We start from the raw sequence: 27,200 nt of genomic DNA on the forward strand, positions 1-27,200 counted from the left end.
AGCCTCTCAGTTACATTCCTCAAGGGTTTAGCTAATCTATTCCACATATCTGGAACCCCACACCTCTGTGGAACCTTGACTTGGTCCTCAATGTCTTAAGGAACTCTACATTCAAACCTCTGGGCACGTTTGTTCCTTTAAGACCCCCTTCCTGGTAGCCATCACCTTAGCTAGAAACATGGAAGAAGTTGGAGTGCTTTCGGCTGACCCATCTGACACTATCTTCTACTGTCACAGAGTCACACCACACCCTCATCCTCTGTTTATCCCTAAAGTTTTATCAGACTTCCATATCAATCAGGATATTCATCTGCCACTATTCTTCCCCAAACCTCACTCCTCAAGAGAAGAGGCAAGCCTTCTCACCTTAGACATTCGGCGGACACTAGACTTCTGTCTGGACCCTTCATGGTTCCCCTAGACCGGTGCTGCGGTGGGTCCATGGGTCTACACCTGCTCATTACAAGCAGGAGGTCGTGTAATGCGCATGTGCAGACTTTTGGACACTAGTAATTCAAATCTCTGGACAAGAGCTTACAGGCTTGCATTCCACCTATGATAGAGCACCCATAGGGACAAAACATCTTGAACAACTCAAGTTATTGAAAGGTAAGTAACCTTACCTGTATATAACATGTAAATTGAATGGGAAGAAAAATTAATTTATTTTACAACAAAGGCACAATGTAAATCACAAAAAAATAGATGAGGGAAATGGAAATGGAAAAAAAAACTTGCTGATGTGTACACAATTCTGTAAAAATACAGCTGTAATCTCTATGCTAATTCACTAATGGCGTATGTTTGGTTTTATGTTAATAAGAGACAGTCTGAGTGTGTTTGTTTCTAAGTGAAACCACATATTGTAAAAGCTTTCCAGTTTATTTTAGGAAGAACTGCTGCTGCTCTCAGAAAGGTTGTGCTGGTTTCCTTACAGATATTAGAGTGGTTTCTTGTGTTTTAGCTGCAACATCTTGTTTTTTAAAGAAATAATTTTCTTTCTCCAGAGGGAAATGCGGGGGAGCATCACGTTTAAGATTGTGCCAAGTTATCGGACTCAGTCTTCATCCTGTGAGGTAATGAATTTAATGAACCATTCCCATCCTTTCTCAGTCCTGTAACTAACTGCCTGCTGATGGCTGAATGTTATTGCTTTCTGGGAAATTGTTTCTGCCTGTGCTGTTAGATCACGCACACCAATTTTACAACAAAGATAACGGAACAGGAGTAGATCCCACCCACCTACTCAGCCCTGCCTTCATATTCATCTCATCAGCACCTTAACTAACCCTTTACAGCCTATGATGTTAAAAGATAAAGAAAAACCTCTCGAGTGTCTCTTCAGTTAACGTGGAAGTATGGGGTCCCCTGTTTTAAAATTCATGATTTAAAATACTTTCTCCAGGAAGTCTATTTGAGTTCCTAAATTAAGAAGCTTGAATAAATATTTCTGCTCTGTTTTAACATGAAAAATGTATGGATTGATTGATTTGGGCTGTTAAGGGTTAATTGAAGATCCTGTTTCTGTATAAATCTGTTCAGGTACATTTGTGATAATTAAATGTCTGTATCAGTAACATATGGCTAAATATTATGTTTCTATTGGTAATGTATCATTAGTCAAGAAAAACAGGTTTGGAATTCAGTACTCTTTGAATTAGCAAAGTGATGCTGTGGTTTTGCAAGTTTATATAACTCTTCCTTGCACACAAAGCTATTTTCCACGTGTAACTGAAAGGAATTAAAACATTGAAAATGGCTATTAGGGAAGGATATTCTTCCTGTTTGGGCTTACAGATTGGCATAAGCACTGTGTAAGCAATGCTATTCTTTCCATGGAGCATGCTTGATTCTTCAACAGGAGGCAGACACCAGGGTGCGATAGAGAGCATTCCATCTCCGTACCAAAGGAGCGAGTTCTACTCCCCATACTTCCAAATCCCCAAAAATGGTAGAGAAGGTGGAGACTCATCCTGGACCTTCAACAGCTCAACATCTTTATCAGGAAATTGAAATTCAGGATGATTTCACTGGCATCTGTAATCTCCTCCCTGTAGGAGGGAGTGTGGTTCATGGCCTTCAACATGAAGGACTTGTATTTCCATGTGGATAGTCACACATCATAAAGGAAGTTCTTGCGGTTCGTGGTTGGCCAGGAGCACTACCAATTCCGCATCCTCCCCTTTAGGCTTGTGATGGCACCCAGGGTGTTTACAAAAGTATTCACAGCAGTAGCAGCCCAGATGAGATGCCAGAGATTTATGGTGCTCCCATACCTGGTCAACTGGTTCCTGGTAGGACAGTCTCACCAAGAAGCTGTCTCAGCAATACAATCTCTTCAGCACCTCCTTGCAACCTTAGGTGTATGTGTAAATGAAGACTAGTCTGTTTTGTCATCCACGAAGACAATAAATTTGATAGGGGCATAGCTGGATTCTGTCTCTGCACGAGCTTTGCTCCCTGAAGACAGCTTTTACACGAGCACCTGTTCTCTCGCATTATTCACAAGCCTCAAACTACAGTGCATTAGTGCCTCTTGCTGTTAGACCATATGGCTGCATGTACCTACATGACACACTTCATCAGGCTCCACTTGTGGTGCCTACAAGCCTGGCTCCACTTGACCACAGAATCACTGTTCCCTCTGCAGTTCTCAGCTTCCTTGCTTGGTGGTCCAACCCAAACAAAGTCATGGTGGGGACTCCATTCTGCCCTCCCACAAGGGCCACCATCTTGACGGATGCCTTCCTCACAGGATGGGATGTTCATTTAGACTACCATAGAGACCAGGGTACATGGACCCCACAGGAAGCCTGTCTCCATGTAAACCTGCTGGAGCTCAGATCAGTCTGCAAGGGCTTCCTCCACCTCATATACTCACTTCATGTACAAATACTATCGGATAATATCACCACAGTTGTCTAGATACCAAACAGGGAGGAGCGAGATCTTGTCCTCTCTTCATGGAGGCATTTGGGCCGTGGAACTGATGTATCAGGAATCAGATTGCCATACGGGCCGCATACCTCCCAGGCTTTCAGAATTTCCTGGCAGGCAGACTGAGCTGAAGATTCTGTACAGACCACGAAGGGGAAGTGCATGACACAGTTCTAACCAACATCTTCGCGAAGTGGGTACTCCCCTATAGGAGTTCTTCACGTCACAGTCAGAGAGAAAGCTTCCCATGTATTGCTCCAGGGGAGCCAAATGCAGAGACTTGCAGAGCAATGCTCTCCTCATCCCCTGGACAGACTGTCTCAGGTATATCGTTCCCCCTATTCCCCTAATAGCTCAGGTTATACGGAAAGTCCTCTGTGACGGAGTCACTATCATCCTCCTAGCACTCTACTGGTCCAGACAGTTCTGGTTCACAATGTCCTAAAGATGTCCGTGCTCCTGCCCATCAGGATCCACCCATTTCTGGATCTCCTAATCTGAGACCGTGGGACATTCAAGCACTCCAGCCTGGGCTCACTTCACCTCGCGCCCAGGTATTTGGATGGGCATCGGAGATCTGCTGCTCTGCCCCGTCCCAATCAAAATAGGAAAGACTACTAGAGCCTGCTACAAGGCTAAATGGTGCCTCTTTTTGGCCTGGGCACAATGCCACCAACATTCCCTTGACACAGTGGGCATTCCTGTTATCCTTGACTACCTCCTTGCCTTAAAGAAGTCAAGTCTAGCCCTTACTTTGCTGCAGGTACACTTAGCATTCTGTCCTCATGCATCTGGCCCTGATGTGCTTCAATGGGATCTTAATCTTGTCCTGTCAGTGCTCACAGGCCCATCCTTCAAACCTACCGTGACATGTCATAACACACCTCTCCATGAAAGTGGCATTCTTAATTGCCATCACTTCAGCCAGAAGGGTCATTGAGCTAGCAGCCATGATGGCAGCCTACCTTACACAGTATTTCACCCTTTGGTTACACCACAAATTCCTCCCCAAGATTATCTCTGAATTCTATATCAATCAAGCAATCCACTTGCCTGTATTTTTTCTGAAACCTTACGCTTCTCCTGAAGGCAAGAGGCTATGCTCCCTCACCATCAGACGCGCCCTGGCATTCTAGCTGCAAAGAATCAAAGCCTTTAGGATAGGGTTACCATACGTCCGGTTTTTCCCGGACATGTCCGGCTTTTCGGCAATCAAACCCCCGTCCGGGAGGAATTGCCAAAAAGCTGAACATGTCTGGGAAAAATACCTTCCGGGCACTTCCCCTCCCGCGGCTGCTCTGCTCCTCCCCAGACTCAGACTTCGGCTCTGTTTAAGAGCCAAGCTGCCCGAGCCAGCGCTACCGGCTTCGGGCAGCCCCCGTGCCTCCGGACCCTGCGCCGCCGGAGCAGAGCAGCTGGAGCCGGGGAGGAGAAGTGCCCGGCCAGCGGCTGGGGTCCGGAGGCACGGGGGCTGCCCGAAGCCGGTAGCGCTGGCTCGGGCAGCTTGGCTCTTAAACAGAGCCGAAGTCTGAGTCCAGGGAGGAGCAGAGCAGCTGGAGCCAGGGAGGAGAAGTGCCCGGCCGGGGGCGCAGGGTCTGAAGGCTTCCCGGCAAACCGTAAAGCTGGTAGCGCTCGGGCAGCCCTTTTCGCGTGGCTGGGAGAGAGGAGGGGGAGTTAAGGCGGGGACTTTGGGGAAGGGGCGGGAAAGGGTGGAGTTGGGGCGGGGCCGGGCGGGAAAGGGGCGGGGCTATGGCCCGTGGAGTGTCCTCTCTTTTTTTATTTTTTAAATATGGTAACCCTACTTTAGGAAATCTACAAGGCTTTTGTCACCATCGCAGAAAGGTCATGTGAACAAGCCATATCCTCACAGAGAATCTCTATGTGGATCTCAGGATGCATATTAGAATGATACAAAATAGCAAAGCTCCTCTCTCTCTGCCCTCCTCCCTCCCCACCCCCCGCACCCATGGGGGTGTTACAACCCCACTCCACACGAGCATAGTCAGCCTCCATGACATCCTTATCAGATGTCCTGCTGCAGGACATTTGCAAAACAGCAACTTGGTGCTCTATCCACACGTTTATGGCACACTACACCCTGATTCAAGTGGCAGCTGTGGATGCAACAGTGGGAACAGCAGTATTGCAAGCATCGTTGCTGTCAACTTCATCACACCCTCCTCCAGACTGAATACTGCTTGTGAGTTACCCACATGAAGAAGAACTGGAGGTTCCTTACTGTAGCTGGAGGTTCTTCGAGATGCATGGTCCCCTATCTGTTTTCCACTACCCGCCCTCCTTCACCTCTGCTTCAGACCCTACTACATTGCAGTAAGAGGGGAAACTGGAGAGGGGTCAACCTGAACTGCCCCTTATACCTTTGGACAGAAGCATGCGGGAAGATTCTGCGCATGTGCAAGTCAATGGACACTGCATGGAAGAATTTCTGAACTCTGGCACATTGCAACCATGTGTACCCACATGTGGAAAACAGATAGGGACCACATATCTCAAAGAACCTCCAATTACAGCAAGTAACCTCCTTCTGTGTTCATTGCTTTACATATAATGTTACTACATACATTTCACCATGATATCATTGACCATCAAGCTATTAGTTTCAAATAATACCTCACAAGGCCTATTCTGTATAAAGATTATTACAGTGGTGTATATGGTGTGAATACAGGGGTCCATTCGGTCATAATCTGGTCTTAAAATAGCTTTTCTGTATATGATGTTACTATTTTAGTAATTTTTGTGGTAGTTTCTAAGATTTATTGTTTTTCTTCCTCCAAGGCATGGACAATTAAAGTCATCATAGTACTGTAGTCTAGCTTTACAGCTAGAGGAATACAAAATTAGTGCCGCTGAAATTTTTTAAAACTCGAAGCCGTTGATCATATATGTGAGATTTTTCTCACGAGAACGAATGGATACAAACTGGCCGGGGGGAAGTTCAGGCTTGAAATTAGACGAAGGTTTCTGACCGTCAGAGGGGTGAAATATTGGAACGGACTTCCGAGGGAAACGGTGGGGGCGACGGACCTGTCTGGTTTTAAGATTAAGTTGGATAAGTTTATGGAGGGAATGGTTTAATGGTAAAACATAGTACCCAAGGAAAACCAAGCAATGGTACATGAATAGCATAATGGCCAACAAGGGTCAGGCTAGAGACTCTTGCCTATATGCTCGGGGTATTACTGATCGCCATATTTGGGGTCGGGAAGGAATTTTCCTCCAGGGTAGATTGGCTGAGCCTCTGGAGGTTTTTCGCCTTCCTCCGCAGCATGGGGCAGGGATCACTAGCAGGAGGGTCTCAGCCGATTGAAGTCACTAAAACACAGGATTGGGGACTTCAACGGCAGAGTCCAGGGAAGGGTCTTGCGGCCTGCAGCATGCAGGGGGTCAGACCAGATGATCATAATGGTCCCTTCTGACCTTAAAGTCTATGAGTCTATGAGTCTACACATTAATTACCCTCAAACAGAATTAACTGTTCTTAAAATCAAACATAATATGCTAGTATTCCTTTAGATATAAAGGCACATTATTTTTCTACATTTGGAAGGTACCACCTTTGAATACCTGAGACTTGCAGCTGTCCAGTTATTTCTGTCCTAATTTGTGGCTCCTTAGTAATGTTTAATGGAGTTCTTGTTACCTGAACATTAAGCCATCAGTAATCTGTAGAGATAGCATATCCCTTCATGACTGCTGTAGATGAAGTTTGACTCTCTTATTGTGTAGAGTCTCCATAGTTAATCACTTCTGAATCAGTGGTTACTCATAATGAGATTTAATCCAGGCTGTTGTTATATTTGGTTGAGATTTTCAAAGGTAGGTAGGGGATTTAGCTACACAAGTCATGTTAGTTTCAGTGGGTCAGCTTTGAAAATCTCAACCTGAGATTTATTCCAAGCTTGTTCAGATCTCTGGGTGTCACATAGTGCATATGCCTCGCCGATCTTAGCAGATCTCTTCATGCATTTCTCATGGCATGGGGGACACAGGCTCCTGAATCTTGCTCATCCATGGTAAGGTAAAGTGAAGTAGGTTTGGAATCTGGGTTTTATTTCACTTGGGCAGAAGGCTGTCATACTCCTTCAGATTTTTCTTCGCCCAGGATTCATTAATTTTTAGAAGAACTAGTTGAGATGCCCTAGAAGGACCAAAACAGGACTAAAAGACAAACCAAATCCCTGATGCCTACAAGAGGAGTTACCAATTAAGGCTAAACTATGTAGTGAGACATTAATATCCCAGAAGGATATTTTGGGACATTTCCATGCTTTCACTATGGTAATAGACACTGAAGAAAAATCAAAGACAGAGAAATCATATTTAGCGTTACTGGATTAGGTAGCAAGGCAGCTCTGACTGACATGCCAAATTCCCTACTTCTAATTACTCCAGGGAAAATAGAAGCCAATGCAAAGACATTGGTTTCAAGAGTAACAGTAGACTGGCAGTCTGCCATCTTGCTGGGCATGTATTTGAGGATTAGAGACAACTTCAAAAATCAAATTTTTATTTCCTGGCTTAGATTTTGCTGACAATATACTGTTCCTATAATCACTGTTGTGTAAACTATTGATTGTTCATCTGCCATCCAGTTATTGAGTCCTACAGATACTCACATAGTGCAGTGTCCAGAAACATCTTTTTTTATCCTTTCGCTAGCCAAGAAATTACACCCTTCCTCTTGGACACAGACTCTAGCCACAGTGATTACTGCAACACACTCTGCCAATGGTTGATTGTGAATACCATGCAGAAGTTTCAGCTTATGCAGTATATAGTATCCCATCCAAAATAAGACATAAAGAGAGAGCGTATCATATTGGCATTCCATTTCTGTCTTGGCTCCTTGTCTAATTCTTTATCTACTTCAAGATCCTGGTCCAAATCATTAAGCCTCTCAATGGGATCTTTCACTCACACATCCCCAAGGAAGGACAGTGACTGACAGCTGATTGAAACATTTTTGGTAGTAATACTTGTGTTGTGGAACTTTTAATACAGAAGATCAGTATGAGTTTGAGTCGTACCTTTTTCATGACACAGTGCAAGACTCACTTCATTACACAAATCTTCCCTCAGTAAAGCCATCTCTTGTTTTCTCCTGAAAAATCAACCAACAAATATTATTTTTAGAAGTGCAACAACCTGGACAAGGATTGAGAAAACAATTATTAGTCAGACTTCTTGTACTTGTCACCTAGACTAGACTACTACTTTGAACTATACATTTGTAGCGATATACCGGTCAAGCACTCTTACTTTCCATTGATACAAGACCCTGAGGAATGATTTTCAGTTTAAGATGCAAGAGAGTGCTGACAGGGGTATATATTTGCAAGTAAAACTTCTCTGAAAAGAGCAACTTCTAAGTCTTTGAAACTGTCTGAGAGACACAGGCAATCATTAAAAAAAAAATTGAATTGAGTGGTAATCTTTAGTGGACTCAGAAACACTTAATAGGAAGCATTTCTTCCCCCTGGAAAGTGTTTCCTTTTGGTGCCATTCTAATGCATGCAACACTAGGCCTTCCTGGAGTCCTTCCTTTATAGTTACAGAAAAATCTTTCTAGGCTTATCCATGAAAACAGATTGGAATTGAAATATGTTTGTAGATTCTGACACTCATCTCAACATACATTGTGGGGTTTAGTCTTGTCAGATGTGAAAATAGAGCCATAACCTGGCTGCTGTTGCTGGGGTCTGGTGTAATAAGAGATTAATCAAAGAGCACTAATAGTGACTGTCAAAGGGTCACTTCGCTTATAAGTCACTAACCAACACCTTAACTCTGCCATCACTTGGAAGTGGTGGGGATTGTCTCAGCTAATGATGAAGATATGGTGGCAGAGCTGAAGAGTCAGTCAAAATCCAGGAGCAATGTGCCCTTTTGTTTGTTCTTGCTTGGCTTAGGAGTGACATAGAAGTATCACTTCACTTCTTTCTCTCCTTAATGTAGTGTTTTTAGGTGGCCTAAGCAGGACAAGTTTGCGAAGTCCTGGGGTTCAGGTAGTACTGCATTAATCTTGGCTGTTGAAAGCACCTAGTCCAAACTTGCATTAATTCTGGCCTTCTTGGAACACCTAGTCCATCCTGTGTTTGCATCCTCTCCCCCCAAGAGGATTGACATTCTTGGACACTTTATATGAGAGATAATTCTCCCCTTGAGCTGATCTCCAGACAGAATCTGAATTTTTCTAGTTCTAAGCAGTCCTGGTATTCTAAGAAGATGTCCATTGTGTCTGCTATCTTCGAATAGGCTGTATGCAATACACAATTTTGCTGTCCTAGCTTGGAGTCTTTTCTTTTAGAAGAAACTTCCTAGATATTAAAAATAGGATGAATGCCTCTTGTAGTTGGGCAAATCAAGATAGCCCTAAGTTCATAGTTTACACCATTCCCTTTAGCTTTTTCTTAGACTCATAGACTTTAAGTCTAGAAGGGACCATATGATCATCTACCCTGACCTCCTGAACGTTGCAGGCTACAGAACCTCCTCCCCCAACTCCTGTAATAGACCCTTAATTACTGAGTCCTCAAATCATGATTTAAGGTACAGAGACTTTACCATTTACATCAGTTTAAATCTGCAAGTGACCTGTGCCCCATGCAGCAGAGGAAGGCGAAAAACCCCAAGGGTCTCTGCCAATCTGATTGTGGGGAAATTTCTTCCTGACCCCAAATATGGCGGCCAGATTAATCCCGAGCCTTTCTGCAAGATCCAACAGTAAAACACTTGGGAACGAATTCTCTGTAGTAACTCAGAGCCCTCCCCATCTAGCATCCGATCACAAGTCATTGGAGATATTTGCTGCTAACAGTCGGAGGTTGTCTACATGCCATTGTAGGCAATCTTATCATACTATCCCCTCCACAAACTTATCAGCTGAAGCCAGTTAGTTTTTTTTCCTCCACTGCTTCCCTAAGGAAGCTGTTCCAGAACTTCACTCCTCTGATGCTTAGAAACCTTCATCTAATTTCAAGCCTAAACTTGTTGATGGCCAGTTTTATTGCCATTTGTTGTTGTGTCCGCATTGGCACGTACCTTAAATAACTCCTCTTCCTCCCTGGTATTTATCCCTCTGATGTATTTATAGAAAGCAATCATATCTCCCCTCAGCCTTCTTTTGGTTAGGCTAAACAAGCCAACCTCTTTGAGTCTCCTGTCATAAGGTAGGTTTTTCCATTCCCCTGATCATCTTAGTAGCCCTTCTCTGCATCTGTTCCAGTTTGAATTCATCTTTCTTAAACATGAGACACCAGAAATGCACACAGTAGAGGTCTCACCATTGCCTTGTATAAGGGTACTAACCCTTCCCCATCTCTACTGGAAATACCTCACCTGATGCATCCATCCTAGGATTGCATTAGCCTTTTTCATGGTAGCTCATAATAATCATCATGTGATCAACCTGTACACGCAGGTATTTCTCATCTTTTGTCACTTCCAATTGATAAATCCTCAGCTTATAGCAAAAATTCTTGTTGTTAGTCCCTAATTGTGTGACCTTGCACTTTGCACTATTAAGTTTCATTCCATTTCTGTTACTCCAGTTTTCAAGATCATCCAGATCTTCTTATATGATATTCCAGTTCTCCTCCGTATTGGCAATTCCTCCCAACTTTGTGGCATCTGCAAATTTTATTAGCACACTCCAACTTTTTGTGCTAAAGTCAATAATAAAAATGTTAAATAACTTTGGTCCCAAGACAGATCCCTGAGGAACTCCACTAGTAACCTCTCTCCAGCCTGACAGTTCAGCTTTCAGTATGACCCGTTGCAGACACCCCTTTAACCAATTCCTTATCCACCTTCAATTCTCATATTAATCCCCAACTTCTCCAATTTAACTAATAATTTCTCATGTAGAACTGAATCAAATGCCTTACTGAAATCCAGGTAGATTAGATCTATTGTATTTCCTTTTTTAACAAATCAGTTTCCTTCTCAGAGAAGGAGATCTGATTGGTCTGGCACAATCTACCTTTTATAAAACCACATTGGATTTTATCCCAATTACCCGTTTATTTCTATGTTCTTAACTAATTTATCTTCCAAAATTTGTTCCAAGACCTTGCATACAATTGAGTTCAAACTAACAGGTCTGTAGTTTCCCAGATCACTTTTTTTCCCTTTTTCAAAAATAGAAACTATATTACCAATTCTCAAGTCATAGGGTATGACCTCTGAGTTTACAGATGCATTTTTGTTATTTGGCTTCTCTGATTTGTGGAATTGGCAATCAGGAGCCTAAAAGCAGATCACACTAGTTCTTAATTGTGATTCTTGGTTCCCAATGTTGGGGAGCGGGGCACTTTTCAAAGGGGTACCAAACTTACTCAAGGCATTCTTTTTAAAATTTTGCTTGGGTTTGTAATAGTTTCCAACCATTAAGCTGTTCAGGGGGCACTATATAGATTTCATGGAATCACACGTAGCCCATGAAACGTTGACTGCCTAATGCTACTAGGAAAGTCAGGACAAGACACGATCCACTGAAGCCCCTCAGAAGTAAAAGCTGGTTATTGGAGCATTACACTGAGACAGATCTTAGAATATCCTCAGGTCCACAGGCCTTTGTAGTAGGCCAAGAAATCTTCCTTGGGGAGGAGATGTGGTCAAGAGCCTGTGCAGCTATGCCTTCTCCCTCCATCTGGACTTTTTCTTGCCCAGATTAGACAAATAGGCTGTGTCTGCTTCCAGCACGTCCCAAAGTTTGCCCCTTGCCAAATTGTCATTTGACAAGCAAACCAAATCAGAGGTACCCAAGTTAAGCCATATTCCATCTATTCTAGACAGTCAGAGAGGTGGGCAGAGCCAGCAGGAGATGAGCACATCTGAGGGGACAAATGACTCTTCCATGTGACTCATAATCTAGTGCTACCTGAAAAAATCTGCTGCAAGTGGAAGGAAGCTCTGTGTGTAGGGGAAGGAAATTGCAACTTTTTGGAAGGAGTAGCATCTTTTACCCACCATCTAATGTTACTTAAAGGGGCAGATAAATAAAATAAACCCAAATAAAGCAAAATGAGGAAAATTCCTTGAAGCATAGACCAAGTAGCTTATTTGGCCTCACTTGGATAATTGGAAGTTGTTGCGCTTGAAGATTTTTGCAAAAAACAATAGACGTGTTTCTGCCAATCTGTTAAGTACTGTAAATGACTAAGGCAGCCAAATGACTATGTATTTTCTCCAAACCCATCTAGTGGAAATATACAGAGCTATTTGTTTTTTATGGTGGATTTTATTGAGATAAAAAGATCTTAAAAGTGATAAGACTAGCAAACTTGTGGCTCTGCTATTTCAGGTCTGGAGCTCCTCTAGGTGGCTACTCATGGAATTTCATTTTAAACCATACTCAATGAGTCAAACCTAAGTCCTGAATGCTGTGTTGAGTTTATACAGCACATCAGATAGTACAGGCAACAACAATAAATAGTGCCTGTTGTTTGAACTATTCACTAGTATTTTGGGATAGTTATGAGTGCTGTTATATAACTTTCTTGTATATATTAATACCTTGTTAATGGTGAAGTCTAATCAGATAAATGTTGTCTCGTGAGCAGTGTAGATGGGGTCCTGGCTTCTAATATACTTGTTAAATGCACTGTCATTTGATAAGCTATGCACAAAGGATTTAAAAAAAAAAAAATTATCTGTTTTTTCTCATTTTGTTGTCTGTAACATTATGACGCTAACAGCTGAAGATACCTAAAAGGATTTTAGACATGGAACATTACAATTCAGCACTCTTGGTTTTTATACAATGTGTGAATTAATTATTTTGTTTACTGAATAAGTATCCAATTAGCACTTGAGATTTCTTTGATGATGAGCTCATATTGTAAAGTACTGTGCGCTCAAAATAGCAAGGGTAAACAGGAGGTTTGGCAATTATCCCTTTTTTTCCCCCTATTCAAGACCCAAAATCATCACAAATCCCCATTTCCCATTCCATAATATGTCCCAACATGCGCTTTGCAGATAATGTCTCAACCACCATGCAACTCCCCTGGAGCATAGAGCCACCCTGCAAAGCTCAGGCAAGTGGTGGCTTTTTTGTTATATAGAATCACAGAATAATAGAAATGCAGGGCTGGAAGGGACCTCGAGAGGTCATCTAATCCAGCTCCCTGTGCTGAGACAGAACCAAGTAAACCTAGACCATCCCTGCCAGGTATTTATCTAAATTGTTCTTTAAAAACCTCCAATGATGGGGATTCCACAACTTCCCTTGAAATCCTATTCCAGAGCTTAACTATCCCTATAGTTAGAAAGTTTTTCCTAATATCTAACCTAAATCTCCCTTGCTTCAGATTAATCCCATTACTTCTTGTCCTACCTTCAGTGGACATGGAGAACAATTAATCACTTTCCTCTTTATAACAGCCTTTAATATATTTGAAGTTCCCCTTCAGTCTTTTTTTTCCCCCCAAGATTAAATATGCCCATGGTCAAGTTTTCTAAATCTTTTATCACTGTTATTGCTCTCCTCTAGATTCTCTCCAATTTGTCCACATCTTTCTTAATATGTGTACCAGAATTGGACACATTACACTAGCTGAGGCCTCCCCAGTGCTGAGTACAGCAGGACAGTTACCTCCCATATCTTACGTATGCGTCTCAAAATATTAGCTTTTTTCATAATGGCATCGCATTGTTGACTGATATTTAATTTGTGATCCTCTGTCACTCCCAGATCCTTTTCAGTAGTACTACCATCTAGCCAGTTATTCCCCATTTTCTAGTTGTGCATTTGATTTTTCCTTCATAAGTGTAGTACTTCAAATTTGTCTTTATTGAAATTCATCTTGTTGATTTCAGACCAATTCTCCAATTTGTCAAAGTTGTTTTGAATTCTAATTCCGCCCTCCAAAATACTTGCAATCTCTTCCAGTTTGGTGTCATTTGCAAATTTTATAAGCATACTCTCACTCCATTATCCAAGTCATTAATAAAAATATTGAATAGTATTGGACCCGCGACTGACCCGTGTGGGGCTCCTCTGAATGCATCCTCACAAACTATTGATAACTACTCTTTGAGTACGGTCTTTCAACTAGTTATGCACTCACCTTATAGTAATTTCATCTAGACCACATTTCCCTAGTTTGCTTATGAGAATGTCATGTGGGACTGTGTGAAAAGCTGCAGTTTGGCAGAATTTTATTCTGAATGTATTTATTTATTAGAAATGTATTTAATTTGGCAAAATTTTATTTTTATACCAAGTAGAGTATAAAAATAAAAATTACTTGAAACTTTACAAAGCTATGGCATAAGATGGAAAAGAAAAACAGAAAAAAAAATGCAAAAGTTTAAAAAAATAAAAAAGTCAGTTACCTCACCCGAGCAGCCAGCTCTGGGCTCCAGCTGGGGTCCTCCAGGAACTGGTGGAGGCAGTGTGCGTAAGGACATTTCATGGAGCAGGAAAGATCATTCCCAACATCAGCAGACCTAAATGACTATAAAGTTTGTTTAAAATCAGCTATATGCTGAAGACTGCTGTTGCCCATCCTATTTAAATTGTTCAGCATGTAATCTTACATTTTTTTGTGAAAGATAGCTACTGATGCACCAGGTCATTTTGATTGCCACGTGAGGCAACGCTTAAGAAGTGGTCCCAAATATTGGGAAATTCAGAAAACTGACTCCTGAGGTGGTAGTAATATTTAATTTATAAGATAAATAAGCAAATAAATCCAAATATCAAATTGTAGAAAACTATTCAGTATTTTGGGATACTTGTGCAGTTTATAGTGTGGAAACTTTCTCCAAAGAAACAGCTAAAGAAATTAATATAAAGCTGTGGATGTAACTCTTCTTTTAAATATATCTGTGTTCCTGTAATAGTGTTGTGTGTTAATGAACCTTGTGTCTTATTTCAGAGAGATTCCCCCTCTACATCCAGACAGTCCCCAGCTAATGGTCATAGCAGCACTAACAATTCTGTTTCGGTAAGACCTCTAGTTCCAGACAGAGAAAGTGTACAAATTTTGTTGGTGCTCATCTACCATTACTGTTATAGTTATATGTGTTCAGTGGAAAAATTGTGTTCTGCTGATATATTCAAAGCTACTACAATTATAACTCCCCATTTTCTGCTTTTAAGGGTTTTTTTTTTTTCAACAACATATTCTTCTCATTAACATTAAATTAATTGATTAAATATTAACAAGTGTAAAATGGTAGTTCACTCATCTTTAAAATGTTCTTAGCAATCCCCTGGTCCTAGTTTCCTCAAAACTAAGTAAGGATTTAAAGTGGAAGCATTATTTCCATTCTAAACTTTTGAAGCAGTGTTTCAAAGAAGAATAATTGCACAGCAGGTATTTCAGGGCTTTTCCAATCTTGGAGTTTTGAGAGACCTCTGGAATGTGTATTCGTTTCCGCTATCTGAGTTAAGGAATTGGTGTGCCCTCTGCTGTTGTGGTACGTGCACATACTTTGTGAAATATGAGCCTTGCCTGGGTATGGAAAGCAAAAGGAAGTGGCTTTAAACTGCACTACAAACCAAGCTAGTATCATCACATCTTTAACACAAAGTACTTCCAGTTCAGCATGTATTCAGGTAGAAGGGTGCTCTTGATTTCAGATATTTCTAAATAGATGTTGAAATTTGTATTGTTTATCATTTGTCATTGTTGTGATTTATATGGCAAAACATTACAAAGCATCTGTATCTGCAAGTTCCTTCTGTAAGATTTCTATAAGAGTGCTGCTGACACTCACAGTTCTGCACACTCTGATAACTTCAACAATGCCATCACTTCATGGGATTGTGTATCAACTGAAAAACCCAGAGCAGGGCAACTATTCCGTCAACTATTAAAAGTAAATTACAGTTTAGAAATGGTTAGCTGCAAAGTAAAGTATTTTAATTATAACAATGAAAGATAATTATGTGGATGGAGAATTTCAATACATTTCTGTGGAAAATACTGAACTTGCAACATAATAGACACACTCATAAATTTATTCTTGGTCACAATTTAACATTTAATATCTTTCTAAGATAAAATTTAGTAATATTTATTGTAACTATTTCTTATTTTCTAGAAACACATCTAATTTAAGTATTTCTTAAGTTGAAAAAGGCATTCTTATAGAGAGCCTCTTTCACTTGCAGGTGCTTTTGTGTTGAAGATGCTGAATCATTTATTTAAGAAAAAGCACATTTTCTATCTGCTTAAACTTTTACCTGCTTTCTTCAGCTTGCTGCTAAACAGCCTGGGTTTGATTTTCCTTAAGAAATAAAAACTTCTAAGAAATGAGTTAATGTTTTATACATATGTACAATGTAACATTTTGCTGTAATGTAACAAATTATACTAACAAATTATGTTGTATACTCTAAAAAAGTAAAATGAAAATTTCTTCTCCTGGGTTGGCTTTGTTCTGCAGGACTTGCCATCAACAACACAACCAAAAGGACGACAGGTGAATAGATATCCTCCATGGGAGCTTTTCTAAACTTAGCTGCTAGTAGCCAACCCCTTCTTACCTTTTTCCATTCTGTATGTGCTGGACTATAACATTTAAGCTTGAAGAATGCGTCCCATTTTGTTTTTAACTCATTGTTTATGGCTAATTCACAGTAATGTTTTTTCCATCCATTTATATGTGTGTGAGAGACTGGGAAGTTCATTGTAATTTCAGACTGTGTGGTTGTTTTAATTATTAAGAACACATTAATAGACACGTACAGCACTGTTCAAATCAGAAACCTGCACAGGTTTTCACTTTGGAATAAAGTACAGCTTTATTCTGTGCCAGGAATGTAGATCAAACTGAGACAAATAAAGGAAGCTTAAAATAACTTAAAACATCATTCTGAGAAAACTTTAAAAGTTTAGTATTTTAATTAGTTCATAACTAGTTATTAATGTTTACTAAGTGCTGAGGATTACTTTTATGAAGGGCCGCTCCGTCTGAAGTTATCATCCCATTTATAAGGCTAATTTACAACCTCATACACTAGCTTCACCAAAACCAGCCCACTGCAAATTTCATGCACCACACTTCATTCCAGAGTGCAGATTTCTTCTGGAAATTTTTGAGCAAATTTCACAAGGAGTTTAAGGAAAAGAAATTATTTTTGTTTCTGATCTCTTTTCAAAGATTTTTATAATGTTTAGCTTATATCTCTGTAAACTGAATTACAGTCCAGCTTCATTTTTCCTGTAGTGCTTACAGAGAAGTTTGGTTTAGTTAGATATTTGAGGGTGTGTAAATATCCAAACACAGGTAATTATATTTTATATATATATATTATATTATATAATATATAATACACAAATTCAGGTGTGTGTGTGTGTGTGTGTATATATATATACACACAAACTTGAGTTTGTGTATTATATATTATATACCTGAGTTTGTGTATTATGTACATGCATCTATTTGAAATACACACTGCAATGTTTGCATGGCTCCAGCAGCATTTTGTCCTCAGTGACAGGTGTCTTCTTTGGGCCAGATTCTGCTTTTAGGCTCTTTGGATAGGACCTTTCTTGGCTATTTATGGAGCAATGCAGTACTCCGAGTGAGTAAGTATGGCAGAATCTAACGTACTAAGAGCAGCTCTTGCTTTTGCGCAGGTAGAGGGAGCAGAGGGCCCTGGCTGCATTGGAGCCAGGTGACGTGACACCATCCTTCACTATCAGGAGAGAGGGAAAAGGCGCTCACCCATTGGTGCAGGTTCTCTCTCAGAAGTGCATCTTGGGTCAGAAGAGCAGGAAGAGCCAGGAGGCCCTCCATTATTTAATTATTTTTTTTAACATAAGGAGCTCAAGGGATTTTTCAGTCCCTTCTTAGCCTTATGATCTTGGCCTGAACTAGAACTGTCTTACATAATTTCACAAGCCAAACCAGGACATTTCCATCCCAAGAAGATTCCAAGAAACCCCTTTAAGGGTTCTGCAAATGCTTCCTAATGATTCTCCTCTGCAGTTTCAAGGAATTTTTTCTTTGTTTCAGCTGCCATACCACTATGTTGCACAAGAGGCCCCAGATCCATCTTCATCGGTGACTTCTTGCAGGCCCAACCTTTCCACGGTCTGCCTCTGAAGAAGGGAAAACTTCCTCTGAATCTGAACTAGAGATTCATCCCCTCACTCCAGCAATGCAAAGACGGGGGATAATTTATATGGGAATATCATTACAACCATGGAATTCCAGGCTGAACAGATTCTGTAAAGGTCTTTTTTTATCAGGCTCAGTCATCAGGGAGACCTGTTCAAGCAATGGGTTACTCTTCTTTTGTTTCCTGTTTTTGAAGTCCTGCAGTTTCCTTTCCACTCTAGAGGTCCCAGGCAGCCTGAGTCTAGTCGTACAGATGCTCTGTGAAACACCCTTTAAGACTCTGTATTCAGCTGACTTTTGCTTTCCTTCCCTTAAACTATTTTTCTTAGTGTCCATCAGTTTGGCCAGGACAGTGGAAGAATCATCTACTCTTTCATGGTTTCCCTCATACCTTGTTCTAATCTACCAGCTGCAGTTGTTCCAGTTTCCTTCCCAGGGTTCCTTTTCACCTGAACCAGAATGTTGCCCAGCCAGCTCTTTCCTTCACCGTGGGCCCAGAAGAGAGTTGGACCCATTCTAGGTTTTTGTAGGACTCCTAAGATATATTTAAAGAAGTCCAAACTTTTCCATAAAGACCACAGCAGTCTCTGAATGGAGACGTAGTGCACAGGGAAGAATCATGCTGGAAGTAAGAGGGAAAAGAAAGGCAGAACTTCTAGTGGTACAAAATATTGATCACTATTCTAGCCTGTTTGTACCAGAGAGGGGGAAACGCAAAGGTGACTGCAATAATGATCAAATCATAAAAAACAAATTAGTAAAAGCAGTGAAAGTGTTTTTAAATCCCCATTTTACAGATGTCTGTTGAGGAAAGAGGGTAGTGACTTGCCCAAGGTCACACAGGGTCAATGGCAAAGTGAGGATAAGATTTTAAAATATTGAAAATCAGGCCTTCTATTCTGGCACCTGTCATCAGATGCTATCATTTTAAATAGACAAAATATATTTCAGGTATGAAGGCCAGTGACTGACGATATTAAGATTGCAACCAAGCATATGGTAGGAACAGTGTTGAGAAGAAGAATTGGGTTAGTTCTGTAGTGCCATAATCCTCAGCATCCAGGTGAAAATAAACTGTTAGAGCTTTATTGGAGCTGAATTTGAAAGGAAGGAAGGTGGATAAATGTTTATAAATGTAAGTAAAGTATATTGCTCTGTCTTACAATCGTTTATTTAAAATACATATGATTTAAAGCAAACAGAGCAAATTGTGGTCAGGAAAGTGTCTCTGTACAAACAGCGCCTCCTTACTGTGTGTATTCAGAGACGTATCTGCTTACATTTCTGACCAATAACACCTATTAACTTCTTTGTACTGCAGAACCAATAGAGCTATCGCAGAGTGAGCTATATCCTTTTTTGGGTTATATAGCACCAACAGAATTGTTAACTAAGTTCCAAATGCAGAATTTTTCTTACTTGTGAGTCTGCAAGAGCCGTAAAGATCCCAGGTTGAGTCTTCAAGGCTGCCAGATAGGGGAAAATATCTTACTGGCAAGCAAACCAAGCACATTAAACATATGCCAATAAACATAAAATTCCACAGTGCTGTTTTTACAGTCATTTTTCTGACTATAATCACATTTTAAATGAGGGGAAGGATGGTGTCACAGACTGGTAGAGCGTCCCCTGTTGAACATTCACCAGGCTGCTGTGTTTGGGTCCAAATTCTGGATCCTGCATGTTTCTAAGCCCTCTGAGGCAGAGCAGCATCCAAGCACTGTCTCTAGCCTCTCAGGCTCTCTCTGGGGATACAGTCTCCCTGTCTAGAACCCCTTGTCAGAAGTGGGACCCCACTGCCCTAGGTCTCTAGACCAGTTCTGTACCCAGGTCTCCCCATTATCTTTTCCAGAGCCCTACCCTCATGGGTTCTCTGGTTTAGTTTAACCCTTCAGGAACATGTAACAATGACACAAATAACAAATCATCATCACCACCATTACAAATCCCAAAGGGATTTAGCCTCCTTACACATTGAGTGTCAACCAGACTGATCTCTAGCTAAGTCCTTAAGATGATCCATCTGGATGTTGCATCTGTGTCCATCACTGGCAATCTTGTCATGCCATTGAAACGTTTAACAACCACATAATTGTCAGCCATGTAGCGGCATTCCTTAGTAAACATACTTCATGATTCATTGGTCTTCCAACCTAATAATATGTCCATACCAAGAAAGCTGCCAAAATTAAACCAGTGCTGATGGAGGTGGTTGCGGGGCTCAGCCACGAATATCCTCATTACTAAAATTGTCCTGCCATTTAATAGGGACCAGCTGTTGAAGATGACCAGAAGTAAAAACATCAATCACCACTCTTCAGTCGTCCTCGGTGCCCATGTTTCACTGCCATATGATACAGTTGACATAATCATCATCCTGTAGATCTACAGCTTTATAATAAGCTTGATGTCCCAGCTTCTCCACAGAGACCACTGATGAAAGGCCTGGAATGTGGCAGCAGCTGCTGCTATGAGAGAATCCACTTCTTTCAAACCACAGCAAACCTTACATGCAAAAGCCCTCTCTCCAGTTTTCTCACCACTCCAAGAATCCTTCAGGGATTTGGTCAATCCTTTCAGGGTCTTAAGATGCTCCTTTCTCCCTGCTCAGCCTTCAGGTTTTTTGTCTCTGTCTTACGACAATTACTCACAGCAGTCAAAAGGTTCTCCCTAGCTGAGAGAACATGTGTCTCTTTAACAGCAACTTCTAATACCTCTTCCTTTGTTCTGCCTTTCTCCTGGGGATTCTATTGCTCCAGCCCCCCACTGCAAACAACCTGAGATCACCAGTTTCCTTTGCTTGGCCAGTCTCTTTAGCCTATTCATTGTCTTTCTTGTCAGGGTGCATGGTATTTGACACGGTCCCTGTCAACAAGTAGCTGATTCAATCCATGTTGAGGGTTAGTTATACATAGAGTTCATAAAATCAATCAGAATTCATAAAGGTGTACGTTGACAGATTTCCCAAATCATCACATTTGATCTTGTAACACTAACGTAACTCTGGAAGTTAGGCTATCTGTTTTCTATTCTCAGTTCTGTAACAGATGTTTTGTGTGACCCTGGTCAGGACATTTAATACCTTTGAGATCCTCTGATTCAAGGCACTAAATAAATGCAAAGCCTTATTATATTATTTAAAACAGAACAGTTAAAAACTTCATTTCTGCTGTTTGTGCTCCTGAAAGCATACCCCTTTCAGACTATTCATTTTAATACCATTGTTCTAGGATGACACACAAAGTAAGAAACTGGTATTGAAAGAATTGCAATTGCCTATCATTGGCACCTATGAGTGTATATACAACTGCGAATGGATTTGGACTAATTTAAACTATACAGAGATTACCTAGAGTCCATCCAAGCAAATATATTTAATAGGTACTATACTGGGTTTTTTATTATGTCTCGTGAGAATTTGGTTTAGTCTAAAGGAGTACTGATAATTATATAGTAATACTTCTTAGCATTAAAATATCATCCAACTTGAAAATGTGTTACGTGGCTTTTGTTGAAGGTAAGTACAGTTCAAGCTATGAAATGTACTAACCTTCAACCTGTAATTTTAGATCACTGCTAATAATATGCAGATTTAGATTTTTTAAATTTACAGTAACCCCAACAATCTATATTAAAGATTTGTAGATAAGAGTCCACACAGAATGAGAACATTTGCTGTTACTCTTAGACTTTACAATACGTAGAAGTCACAAGTATTACAGATAACATCACATTGTCTCCATTGTTTTCAGCTGTCACTTATGCTTTCATCATTGTTTCTTCCTCTGCTTGTAAGCATACAGTGTGTGGTAGCTAGATGTGCAGATCAAATTTTCATCTATTGTACTTACTACCAATGAGTGTAATATGGCAAATGTCTTTTACAAACTCCTGTTTTATAGATATATGTAAGAGCACAATTTGAATATGATCCAGCAAAGGATGACCTCATCCCCTGCAAAGAAGCTGGCATCAGATTCAGAGTTGGAGACATTATCCAGATCATTAGCAAAGATGATCATAACTGGTGGCAGGGTAAACTGGAGAACTCCAAAAATGGTACTGCAGGTCTCATTCCTTCTCCTGAGCTTCAAGAATGGTATGTTTTTTTGGTTTTCTATACAAATGAATTTACCTCGGTATAGAGCAGTGCTCTCAACCTTCCCAGACTGCTGTGACCTGTCAGGATTCTGATTTATCTTGCGTACCCCGAATATCACTTCACTTAAAAACTACGTGCTTACAAAATCAGACATAAAAACACAAAAGTGTCACAGCACATGGTTACTGACAAATTGCTTACTCTCTCATTTTTACCATAGACTTATAAAATAAATCAATTGGAATATAAATATTGTGCTTACATGTCAGTGTAGGTATATAGAGCAGTGTAAACAAGCCATTGTCTGTATGAAATTTTAGTTTGTACTGAATACACTAGTGCTTTTTATGTAGGTTGGTGTAAAACTAGACAAATATCTAGCTGAGTTGATGTACCCCCGGGAAGACCTTTGCGTACCCCCAGGGATACATGTACCCCTGGTTGAGAACCACTGATATAGAGGGCATGCTGGGTTGGGAGGGGTATGTCTCAGTGGTGGTGCAACATGCATCAATGTGGAGATTTTGGCTGGCACTGCAACCTATAGGGCAGCCCCAGGAGACTGCTGTAACTTACCCAGGTCTTCACTCCTGTCTAAATTATGGCAGGGGCCTCTCCAGACCTTAAAGCAGCCTAGCATCAGGGAACACAAATGTGGTTTAAAGCCATCTTAGTCCCCTCTTTCTCCTGGGCTGTGAGCTCTAAGAACAGTCCTTATAGTAATGCACCTGTAAAATACATGTATTAATATTCATATCTCTAACTGAACATCTTTAATAGAAGGAAGTTTTAAGAAGTCTTGTTGTACACCCGTAAATTAAAACAGCCTTCTTTTTGAAGTATCACATGTCCTTTTAAATATATGTTTATAATAGCAGAGTTAATACTTCAGTGAACGATGGATACTGTACTAGGTTGTCCATAACAACAAGCTAATTAGTTATTTCTTCCCCTTCACATGTCAGGCGAGTAGCTTGTATTGCCATGGAGAAGACCAAACAGGAGCAGCAGGCCAGCTGTACTTGGTTTGGAAAGAAAAAGAAGCAGTACAAAGACAAATACTTGGCAAAGCACAATGCAGGTATGAGAAGCAAGGGTCTTTGAGACTGGGTTAAAAATTGCTTTCCCAGCCAAACCTCGTTTGTTGTTGGCCAGCTGGCACCGCCATGAACCTAGTGAGTTATGTAGGAAAAGTTAAGTAAAGTTGTAACTATACCAGCAGTTCTATACTGATTCTCTGTCCAGTATTTAAACTTATAGTTTAACCAATAAGATCAAATCCAAGCAATCTTCAACATGATAAATTCACCATAACATATCTGACAGTAGTATTGTACTGCTCTGGTTTCAGTATTTCAAGGAACTGTGGAAGCCAACAAGATAAAACTTGAGTAGTCTGTATAAAGTGTTTTATACCATACTATACTTCTTGCCTACAGAGGACTCTGCAGCAGCATCCAGACATTCTTGTCAATATAGATTATGTAAATTAAAACATGATTTGCAAAAGGGTGTTTTCTTTCAGCTTTACAACTGAAAGAAGAATAAATGTCACTATGAAGTTACAAAGTGTGGTTTCACAGTTGAACTTCCAACAGAATAACATATAACTTCTGCTATGTTCTCAAGTTATACTGTAGATTCAGCTTTAAACATATATAACCTTGATTGCATTTGGATGAAATTAGACAAACTCTTGGAGTTATTCCCCTAATGCCTGCAGTTGACTGAGTTCTGAGGACTGTATTCTACCTAGAATGCTAAAAAAAAATGAAGTGTTTTGGTCGACTCTGAAAAATTTTGAAAACTGAAATTTGGCAGAATCATAGGGCCTGATCCTGCAAATCTCTCATTAACTTCAATGGGAATTGGATAGAGCCAATAGTTCTTTATGTGGATTTGACGTATCTTGCTATTAAAAAAAATTAAAATAGTCAATATGTTTAATCTGTTTTTACTGCATTTTTATTTATGTTGAAAACTATTATGGTAATATATTATGATACTCTTGTCGTTTGAGCTATAAGGATTTTATCAGAACCACAGGATACATATATCCAGCATTTTATAGTGAAGTGTCTTTATGTATTGCATTAACTGCAGCTTTTCCAGTCGTGACCCTCTGGTGTCCAAAGCAGAAAAAGCCCATTACAATGTCAGTGTAAGCTTTCAGTTTTCTCAAAAGATTAGTAACAATGTAATGTCAATTGCCATGTCAGTACAGCTGATGTCCTACTGGCCCTCCAGTAGAACATATGGTACTAAATATAAAATCACTCACTTGTTCCGAAACCCTTGCTGTACTGTAACTAAGCATTAAAAGACAAGAGGAATACAGGTTGAAAATCTTTTAATTTCATTTCTCTTATTGGTTTGAGTTACTTTTACTGTTTTAATATTTGCATTTAATTAAAATAGTGTTGCAACCATCTTACAGAAATTAATAAGAAAACTACAGAGAATGAGGAATACATGCCAGACTTTTCTGGTAACTTGATATAGCAAGGATATTTCAGGTTACGATTGAGGTGTGCTGGCTTGCATGGTGCTTGCCTGTATTACTCCTACCTACGGCCAATGCTGCTAGCCTCTCACCTCCAAGAGCAGGACCAGCTCTATACACCAGCAAACCAAGCACGTGGTGGCGCATTTTCAGGGGCGGCATTCCGGACATCTTTTTTTTTTTTTTTTTTTTTCTTTTGCTTGGGGCGGCAAAACCCTAGAGCCGGCCCTGGCAGCAGCAGCGCGTTGTGCGCTGGGGGCACCCGGGGGCCGCTGTGGTTCACGCCGCGGGGGAGCAGTGCCGCACCTTGTGGCTGGGCCAGGTAGGCTCCGAGCGGGGGACACTCAGGCTGGGGGCCGCCCCGTGGGGTACACCGAGCCACCTGCAGGTGCCAAAGGGCGGCCTCCCCCTAGTGCCGCAGCCGGGGCTGAGTGCAGCAGCCCGAGCCACCCAGGGACTGCGGCAGGGCAACCAGGAGCAGCAGCAGCAGCGGGGCGATAGAGGGTGGGGAGGGCACTGGTGGGGAGGGAGTGAGAGCCCAGGGCTGGGGTGGGTGGCAGCCAAAAATTTGTTTGCTTGGGGCAGCAAAAAACCTAGAGCTGGCCCTGTCCAAGAGCACTATATTTCTCACAAAATTTATAAATAAAAATAGAAGATCATCATAACAAACACAGGTAAAAAAAAAATCGTATCCTTGACATAGTACCATTTGGTACATATGCTCAGAAACAATAGGCTAATTGGACTGTGGGTTCTAAATAGGGTCTGTTTGGAAAATCTTAATTCAGTCTTAGTGTCTTTGATTTAGAGGAATTAATTATCTAATGCAGGAGATTGCAGGGCAGCAAGAAGTTAACTAAAATAATACTACACCTATAAGACATAATTAAGTTTGGTAAATGTGGTACTGAATAGAGCTATCCTCAAATATTACAGTATTCTTTTTCTTGTACATAATTAGATTGATTTCCTGAACTGTATATAACCTTGTGAAAATGAGTAGAGCTATAATAGTTTGTTCCTGCTCATATCCTCCGAGTATCAATAGGCCAAGGATACATTGTTCATCTTCATAACAAGATATGGTTATAGTGTGGGGCTAGTGAACAATTAGGGTTTGGATGTGTGGTTGCCAAAATCTTATGAGCAGTTCTTATAAGATTTGGGCCCCAAATGGCAGTCATGATCCTGTGAGATTTCTCATCTCAAAAGGTAGAAATTTTACAAGATCCTCTGTTTGGAGATTTCCACCATTTTGAGTCATGATGTCACAAACTGGCTGTTCTCACAAGATTTTAGCAACATCTGCCCCGGAACTGGAAAATAGGTCCTTTCTTGAATCTTACTAGGAACAAAAAACAGCAGAGTTAGTTTGAATCTGAGGAATCTAATTCAAACTCCATAGAAGGAGTCACACAAAAGCATCCAAAGGTAGAATTTGCTCCTCTTTGCTGTTAGGAGCATTCACAGGAAAATTTTAACATACAGATTTTTTTTTTAAGTCTTAAGCAATAGACCCATTCTGAGTATTTTCCCATGCTACTATTTTATGGAGGTGCTGGTATGTAGTTGGTAAAACAGCCTTGCAGGCAACTAAAAATGTATGGTTTGCTAAATATTTTAGGGAAATAGCTTCAATTTTGGTGTGATTTGTCAGGATATCAGTGGTGCTTGTCACCAGATTGCTTTGCAGATCAAACAATTTATGAAGCCATGGAGAAAATATTATAATTGCTTATTATAGTCAAAAAGACAGAATTTTCTCCTTTGCTGCAAAGATAATTGCTGTCACACCTCACTTTTGTCCCTAATCAGTTCTCAAGTCTTGGGCCAAGTCCTCAAACAGTGTACAGTAACATGCCAGATCTTTCAACAGTCTATTTTAAATCAACCAAAATTAACATTACTTAATAGTTTGGCTTTATTAGATTCACTTACCATTTTCAGGTGTGTCATAAGATACATTGTAGTGATATTTAAATGTATTTGAAAAAAATATATTATTATTATTATTATTTTGCAGAAATGCTATTGCAGGACTTTGTAAAATATCATTCCTCAGAATTAAGTTATGTTTCACAGTATGCATAAAATAATGACTATTAGAATACTGCCAAGCTTTTATAAAATGCGTTTGCCATTTCTTAATGTTATTTATTTGCCTTGTGTTTAGAATATTGCATGGGAAAGTTTATTTTGTGCATATACTTTTTATTTTACTAATATATTACAAGCCATATCTCAATGACCCCTGTACATTTTTCATGCTGTCTTACTCCCAATGGCCTCTGTGCATGTAAGTAACCTGTCAAGTGACAATGCCTCTTTATTTGCTTCTTACTGTTTCCTTTCAATAACTCCTTTTCTTTATTAGCTAGTTGCACAGAAAAGTTGTTTTTAAATGTGTCCTTGTATTCCTCATATCTTGAGTACAAAAAATCATTTTCCACTTGTGTATGGAAACCCTACAGTCATTAGGTAATCCCGTTTAGACCAACGCATATCTTCTCCATGCTGCTAGTTTGTGGTTAAGACATTAATATGCACCATTTT

The 27,200-nt window shown here is 40.4% G+C and overlaps 1 protein-coding gene across 11 annotated transcripts in view; it reads left to right on the plus strand.

Moving 5' to 3' along the window:
- Positions 1–27,200, plus strand: part of CASK (calcium/calmodulin dependent serine protein kinase) — a 398,672-nt gene that overhangs the window by 354,502 nt on the left and 16,970 nt on the right. For 6 of the 11 annotated variants that reach the window (XM_034754101.1, XM_034754110.1, XM_034754118.1 and 3 more), the window contains 5 exons: positions 1,008–1,076; positions 14,847–14,915; positions 16,363–16,398; positions 21,945–22,141; positions 23,110–23,225. In XM_034754101.1, coding sequence (XP_034609992.1) covers positions 1,008–1,076; positions 14,847–14,915; positions 16,363–16,398; positions 21,945–22,141; positions 23,110–23,225 — 487 coding nt within the window. The remainder of the gene's footprint in view (positions 1–1,007; positions 1,077–14,846; positions 14,916–16,362; positions 16,399–21,944; positions 22,142–23,109; positions 23,226–27,200) is intronic. The other 5 variants (XM_034754133.1, XM_034754143.1, XM_034754152.1 and 2 more) reach the window with 3 other exon arrangements.

The sequence above is a fragment of the Trachemys scripta genome, chromosome 1 (assembly GCF_013100865.1).
Source record: "Trachemys scripta elegans isolate TJP31775 chromosome 1, CAS_Tse_1.0, whole genome shotgun sequence".
Taxonomy (NCBI): Eukaryota; Metazoa; Chordata; order Testudines; family Emydidae; genus Trachemys; species Trachemys scripta.